Source organism: Opisthorchis viverrini (assembly GCF_000715545.1).
Source record: "Opisthorchis viverrini unplaced genomic scaffold opera_v5_277, whole genome shotgun sequence".
NCBI classification, from domain to species: Eukaryota; Metazoa; Platyhelminthes; class Trematoda; order Opisthorchiida; family Opisthorchiidae; genus Opisthorchis; species Opisthorchis viverrini.
Window position 1 is genome coordinate 307,931 of NW_008751928.1, and position 8,128 is coordinate 316,058.

General features: G+C 43.9%; 1 protein-coding gene across 1 annotated transcript; it reads right to left on the minus strand.

Moving 5' to 3' along the window:
- Positions 1-1,443: 1,443 nt before the first annotated feature.
- Positions 1,444-4,771, minus strand: T265_09354 (hypothetical protein; the record flags this gene model as incomplete). Its single annotated transcript, XM_009175395.1, has 2 exons — positions 1,444-1,664; positions 4,510-4,771. The coding sequence occupies 2 exons, from the start codon at positions 4,592-4,594 to the stop codon at positions 1,444-1,446; spliced, it is 306 nt and encodes a 101-aa protein (XP_009173659.1).
- Positions 4,772-8,128: the final 3,357 nt, after the last annotated feature.

The window sequence follows — 8,128 nt, forward strand, 5'->3', positions numbered from 1 at the left end:
GACCTCTCGGCTAGTAGTCGAAGCCCTACAATAGTTGCAACACTCCACAAGCCATTCAGAAGGCTCAGTCTCCCCGTAAAGTTCCACTGTATAATGTGGACTCATAAGAAGCATTGTGTTAGACCATGAGAGGAAATACCAAAACGATAACCATGCAAACGTGATTTTTGCAATTCCCGCACATTCGCCGGCCGATCTTATTCCCTCGGGTCTACACCGATGCCAACGCAGTACCACACTCGATTAAGTTCAGGTCAATTTTGGTTCACCCAATTTGAGTATGAGTTCACTGGTTTAGCCAGTATTAACCGAAAATGCGATCCAGATGCCAGCCACTCAGTTTAGGAGCAATTAGGCCAGATCCATAAGAAATAAACCTACAAAAACGAAGATGAGAATGGAATCGAGGGTGTGGAACTGGCGAGCGTATGGAAAGCGGTCTTAGATAAGCTGAGTTGATACGTGACTGTGTGGTTGTCAATCCACGTAGAACCATTAGCAAAAACCGGGGGTGCGGGTGGAAATCCCAACNGAGAAAAGGTACAACACAACTATCTTAGTAGTAGCTCATCCACACAGACGGACAGAAGGTTCAAACGACGTTCAAGAGGGACCATCAAATGAACCGAACCAGAAGAACTAGACCCTAGGCTCGACCCAAACACATGTAGGTTTGCCCATCGACCCAACACTTGTTCACCCACCCTAACACACAAAAATCCCTCGAACGACACCCAACAGCTGATTGGTCCTCTTTTCGCCTTAAATCTCTTCCAACCTCGGAACCTAGTCACGGCCTGACGAAGCTTTCGTGTCAAAAGCGAAACGTTGCCCAGCAACAAATATAACGACTATCAAACTTCGAGATGAAAATAGTTCAACATAGCCGCTTTGAAGGCAGGCAGATTCTTTGAAATCAGCTGTTCACATAATGCACTTCTTGTTACAGTTTAGCATGAGACCTCCCCCCGCTCACTTTCACGGCTACCATATTTGGACAAGAAACAACCGGACGACCAAGCATCGAGACTGTGTGACTACAGAACTGCATTCAAAATGAAAGTGATCAGACTGATGGTGTTATAATGGTCTTTCAAGCTAGCCTTGAGGACCGTGATCCCTTTGTTGATAAAATACTGAGCAGCAGGCTGCAAATAAAACAGATCGCTTTTGATAATGTTCTCCAAAGTGTTCTTATTTCTAATTCATCCTAGAGAATCAACACATCAAACCTATGCAAAATATCTGTGAATCATCCCCCTCCAACGCAGAATTGTCCACAGTATGCAACTCCAAAATAAAGCGGTTAAACACAAATGTCAACCATCATACCGTCGTTTCAATCCGTGATTTGGGGGAAAAACCGACATTTCTAATCACCTGGAAGGCATGTTAACGGAGTATTCTAGGGAGTCATCACATTGAAACATTTTCACAATAATTCTAAGTGAGCCAGACAAACTCACAAACACAAGTGGGACAACATGCCCCCGGTTCGACCAATTGACCCTCATCAGCACCGCAATTTATATCAGGGCAGTGATGTGGCCTGCATTCAGCCTTCCCAGTGTTACCGTCACATCTGCATATCATGCAAGGCAGTAGGCCATACTGGATCTCTTCTCCCGGTTTCAGAACACGACCGTCGTCCAGTTCGCATGATCCTGGAAAGTAAAAATTGCGCACATAAGTGTCTATATTTTGTATGGACATCGGTTCTAGGACAAAAAAGTCATATCGCAGTTGACAGTGGGTGGTAGCCAATATTGTATACAGAGTTTCTTTTGCAATAGTTACCGTCTAAAGGAACTGTGTGAATGAAGATCAGAGTGACATAGTTTGGCCTGTGTATTTATTCGTTCTTTATCAAGGACTCTGTACATAATGAAAATCGGCTTCCACAATGAATGCATTCTGGCAATGCAGTCTGTAATCCATGAGGTTTTACAGCATTACGAAGTGCTTGGCCGAACCAGTAACACTACACTACAGTGAACTCTTCTAGTAGCTGCTTCGGTGTGTCAGAGAGTTTGCGCGTGTGCGTGTCCGTTCGTCATTCCACCATCGATCTGGCATGTGACTTGAGTGGCTGATTGGATGTGTGTCCGATTGGTTGGCTCGCGTGAGCGCTGTGGGTTGACTGGATATGTGACTCAGTTGTTTCGCTTACCTGCCACGACAGCGGGCCGGTTGGCCGCGTGTACCCAATACACCCGTGTCCGTACTTACGTGTTCTTCTGACTTACTGTGAATCACAATAACTCTCCTCTACAGCGACCAGTTTCAGCGATTCAGCGTACCCCCTCTTGTAACCGATTATCTTTGAGCGCCAACCAACGAGAAATGAATGACCGGATAAAATTCGTCTTCGCGTTACTAGCCCCATTGTTCTTATGATGACAACACTTCTCAGTGCCAATGCTTCTAAAGTGACAGTTTCTGTGTGGAATCACAATCTGCTTTTGTGGTTTAGCATATTTTATCATCAGGATTACCACGAATAGAGGAGATAGCCAACGTTGTGTACGATGAACTGCGGGCAAACATCATTTAAACAAAATGCATTTACTTGGCACAAGCGTAAAGTGCTTGCAGCGCTAGAGGCATGCCGAATGTTGGAAAGGATCGTCCATAGAAATCAACAATCCTATATTTTAACTCTGAAATGATAGGCTTCAATCTTAAATTATCTAACGGCTTCTCAACTTTTCCTTGCTGCCATCTATGACTAAAGCAACAGTTAGACTGTCTTTCCCATTTCCCAATCTAGAGAACAGCGTAGCGCATGGCATAACCCCTGTTCATTACTTCTGTGTGCTTAGTAACGATTTTGTTTGCTTTGCTTACCGGGTTTTGCTATTCTCATGAAAGTTGCCGTTTTTTCCGTTTACAAAATTCATCGTCGGGCTCTCTTACTTGAAAAAAACTATCCAACGGTGTGTTCACTATTCGCAGTTTGCAAAACTTTTAAGATAGTTGCCCCAACTTGGAGCATTGGTTAACATATACCAGCGACCCAGATAGATCGCAGCTGACGCGACCTCGGTCACAGTAGACTTTTTTCACACAATTCGTCTTCGCGTTACTAGCCCCATTGTTCCTATGATGACAACACTTCTCAGTGCCAATGCTTCTAAAGTGACAGTTTCTGTGTGGAATCACAATCTGCTTTTGTGGTTTAGCATATTTTATCATCAGGATTACCACGAATAGAGGAGATAGCCAACGTTGTGTACGATGAACTGCGGACAAACATCATTTAAACAAAATGCCATTTACTTGGCACAAGCGTAAAGTGCTTGCAGCGCTAGAGGCATGCCGAATGTTGGAAAGGATCGTCCATAGAAATCAACAATCCTATATTTTAACTCTGAAATGATAGGCTTCAATCTTAAATTATCTAACGGCTTCTCAACTTTTCCTTGCTGCCATCTATGACTAAAGCAACAGTTGGACTGTCTTTCCCATTTCCCAATCTAGAGAACAGCGTAGCGCATGGCATAAACCCTGTTTATTACTTCTGTGTGCTTAGTAACGATTTTGTTTGCTTTGCTTACCGGGTTTTGCTATTCTCATGAAATTTGCCGTTTTTTCCGTTTACAAAATTCATCGCCAGGCTCTCTTACTTGAAAAAACCTATCCAACGGTGTGTTCACTACTCGCAGTTTGCAAAACTTTTAAGATAGTCGCCCCAACTTGGAGAATTGGTAAACATATACCAACGACCCAGATAGACCGCAGCTGACGAGACCTCGGTCACAGTAGACTTTTTTCACACAAGTTTAATGCGCTACGGCACTGGCTGTATTTCATCTACTAGTTGATTCGGTCATGACAGAGTTTTCATCCTGGAAAGCAACATCACTTGGACTTGGCGCTCTGTTACTGGGGGGAGGTAAGTTAACGACATAAAAAGAAACATGAAGACCTGTAAGTTGATGAGTCAAACTGAAGAGTCAACGGTTGTTTTGGCATTAAATCAATGTTAGCCCATTTTTACATTTGTTCGGCACCGGCTTAAGATTCAGTGGTGAAACCACATTGTCTGTTTTTTGTAATAGTTTTAAGTATTTCCAATCTGCTTAAGGCCTGGTGCAATTTAGGAAAAAAAAGTGAGTCAAATCCACGTTAATGTTAACCTGGATTCCATTGTTTCTCCTTAAAAATACTTACTATTTTTTTGAAAAAAACGAGCCCTGATTCCATTGTGTTCTAATTTCTGGAAGATTCGTCTAAAAACACCAAACGAACTATTGATGAAAGGGATTTTCGTTGAGGCTTTTCGTTGAGCTGTTGATTAGTTTTTGTTACTGCGTTTCGTTCTTGATAAAGAGAGGAATTGATACAACTAAGCAGAACACAATGTTATCCGAAAGACCAAGTAACTACGTGAAATTCCGCGTAAAGGAAGAATTCTACAATAGTGTTTCAGACCACGTTCAACAAATACACGTGCAGTGAAAACAAAGCGATAGCCGAGATTGCAAAGAAGTCATTCTCGTAACTCACGTTGTCCAAGTACCGATAGAAGACTGTTCGGTCTCCAGACAAGAAGAAATGCTATGGTGAGGTACATCCGCGCATAAGGGTTCATCCTGATCAAAGTCCCTGCGAATCAGTCGGAACGAAGCCGACCGCCGCCCCGAACTGATGGCGATTTCGGCAGACTGACGGCGAGCGGTTTACCGGGCAGTGAATTTACGTCCAAGTACTAGCACAGCCTACCACACTTGGCGAATAGTGAGGTAAGGACAAACAAAATACACCTAGCCGGCTTATTAGAGGGTCTTATCGAGTGAAAGCCCAAGCAGTCAGTGTGCCGGTGGGCCGGCTTGTGGTACAGACAGATGATCCCTTTGGACTACCTGGTGTGCGATGCACCGATACACTCATTATTGACCAAACGGGCACATCGATACACAATTTCACAAACCACACCCACACACTAGCCGAAAGAAATTACCTCTACAGTCGGCCGCATTATTCGGCGAGCGACATCCTCGAACTTGTACCCTGGATCGTTTGTCTGGTTGTAACATTTCGCAGCTGACCTTTAATTTGGACAAGAACTGGACAAGAATTGGACAAAATGAATAAGGAGTTCCGTGCCAAAATCGAAGGTGTACATTTTTTTCGTAAACAGCTGTACCCAGAGTTACTTTCTGCGGTAGGCTGTCAACGAGTCTTCAGCAACCTTAGAAGCAGCCTGTCCTAACTTGAGAATGCATCGTGATATCTCGAAAATTGTGCCAACTGCAACCTGGGGTGGCCCTTGTGTAGCACATTCAGCTGAAGAATTCCGCAAAATGAAAGATTCAATTAACTCTCTCATTAACACCGATGGGGTTTGTAACTGACTGCATTTCGTCAAAATTCAGACGTCATGTTAGTCGTTAAGAGAACTCTTTCCACTATGGGGGATGATTAGCGTAATTCAAATCTTTGTTCAAAATTCTTTTGGCTGTTTCATTTTTTTCGCATAACCCCATGATCAAAATACAGAAATGAGTATTATTCTTACAATAGCTATATGGCGCAGTCTATTATAGGAAGTCGTGACAGTAACTGAGGGCGCCGGTATTATTGGTTCGACTGTCTTGCTTGGTATTCCAACTAAAAGCAATGAAGAGGTTCTGTATTGGTTTCGGGTCACTTTTTGCATGGGCATTGAATTAAAACTGACTGCAGGGTATACGGCATCTTTGAACCCGTTTTTGGACTATCGTTGGCCCAGAAGAAGAAGCGGACGTCACAAGTGAAGGGACGTTTTGGTCACTTATGGCAGCAGTCTTTATTAGATTCCGCACTGGACCGCGTATTACAAAAAACCTCACGGTGGACCCTTTAAAGGAAGTGCCATATCTAGAAATGATCACCGCAAGTCACACGGCTCAATTTCTGGCTATGATAAGGTGTCCACAAAGACCGCCCACCTCATAAGAGCGTATATTGTGGGGTTTGCGGGATGTGTATTGTTCACATTCACATCACTCTCGTTTGAACAGTCGTTCTCCTGTCCTGGCGCAATTCTCCTGATGAATCCACACCAAAGGGGGAGCCCTGGACTCGAGTTTCGCTCTTATTATAGCTCATCAGCAGTGCCGGGGTTTAAACTCCGGACTCGTGACACCTGATGTGTCGGGTATACCAATCACATCGCTCAAGCGTTCAGACGTCCGCCCGTTCAGACGTGAGTATTCAGATGCGTCCAACGTGCGCTGTTGGGATAGTGGTAACACGTTCGCCTCGCATGTCAGGTGTCCGGAGTGCAAATCCCGGCTCGGTCATTGGATATGCACTGCTGATGAGCCCTAATAAAAGCGAAACTCGCATCCAGTGCTTCGACCCCTTTGGTGTAAATTCACCAGAATAATTGCGCCAGGACAGGAGGACGACTGTTCAAACGAGAGTGATGTGAATGTGAACAAAAGCGTATATATTGTATTTGGGCATTAATTTTTTGGACTCGCGATAATGGGAGAAAAGTTGGAAAGTTTCAAGTGAGATTACGCGCAATCAGTGAGGCCAGTCTGCGCTGAAAAGCTGAGAAGCATGTTGCAGTTGTTTCATCCTTATTGGAAATTTTCAGCAATATGCATCACAAAAACCCGCAATTTCTTGGCTAGTGGTTTGAACATTTAACAGTTTGACCACGAGCGGCCGTGTAGCAGTTTGTCTAACTCGCACTTAAGATACATTGCCGCTCATCCTTCAATCACGTGTCCACATCACTTAGTTACGTGTTGACTAAGCAACTTTCTACGCACCACCATAAATCTCTAAGTGACTCACTCTGATCTCACTAGAGTGAAACTCAAGGGGCCAGTCAATACATGACTGGGTGGTGTGGTTTCTGCAACTGGAGGTCGAGCGGTGCCATATCCTGTCTAAATGCCAGTTAAACACATTGCTGATCAGCCACTCGTGGTCGAACGGTCAAGTGTTGGGACGCTGACCACCAGGTCGCTGGTTTGAAACTCTATGAGTTTCGTGAGATGCGCACCGTTGCTGATTGTCACTTGGTATGAAACAACTGCTCAGTGCTTCTCTGCTTTTCAGTTCAGAGTGGCCTCACCGACGGGAAGAAACTTCAAATGGAAGTTTGCTGGACTGCCTGGCTCACGGTCTTAGCTTGAACTATATTAGCAACTCCTGGGAGTCATGACTATACCGGTAATTGAACACAATCAAGTGTTTCATGAGCAGTAAAGTTCTAGAAGGCAAGAACTACAAAGTGTCAAATATTTGCCTAAACTCTAGAGTTTCTCAATCAGAATGACGACTGAAAAAGGGCACGCGACTTTTTTCCACTCTGATTGCTTGTGAAGCCCTTCGTGTTCTTTAAATGTCATATGGAAAAGCTTGATAATGTTGATATCAAGTATAAAGAGGTAACATGAGGGGAGATGGATATTAGCTGTATACCTACTTTGTAACTTGTGAAATGGACATTTTTACTTATATTGTCAAAAATCACTGTTCAGAAGCACAGCTGTTAGATGGACTCCTGGACACGTAACGCTGAAACTCATTCGCTTTGTCTATTTACTCGGATGTGCACCAAAACAGTAGATTTTCAGTTTGATCAAATCTACCTCAGTCGTATCTCTCAGGCACACTAGATTACGCGGCACGCAGGATCTGAAGATGGCACTTTGGGAACTGTGAATTCACAGAACGCGTTTTGAGGGAATCTACCATGCGTCAGAATACTAGAACACCGTTTCAGAGATTATAACAGTAAGCCAGGTTGAATGTTTGGACAAAGTTGGCGGCAGCTTCGAATCACCAACATTGTTGGTCTCTCTAGTGAAAGCAAATTTTGGGCTTTATGCAAGCAGATACAGTCCAGGCTGGCGTGCATTCGCATTAACCGCTGCTTATTTCCCATAGATATCAGCGGGGTGTTTATTACGGAGAGTTTTGTGGACAGAACGCTAATTGGCAATGTGTACCTGTCATTTCAGGTCCACAACATCACACACTGTAAAAGATGCGCCAGCATCAAGTGGCATGCACTTTGGTCAGACATTCCGTCCCGCTAGAACGAAGTGTCAACCGATTAAACATAGTTTGTCACTTCTCGAGAAATACACTCATTTTTAAATCAAGTTGGTTTTCACTCACC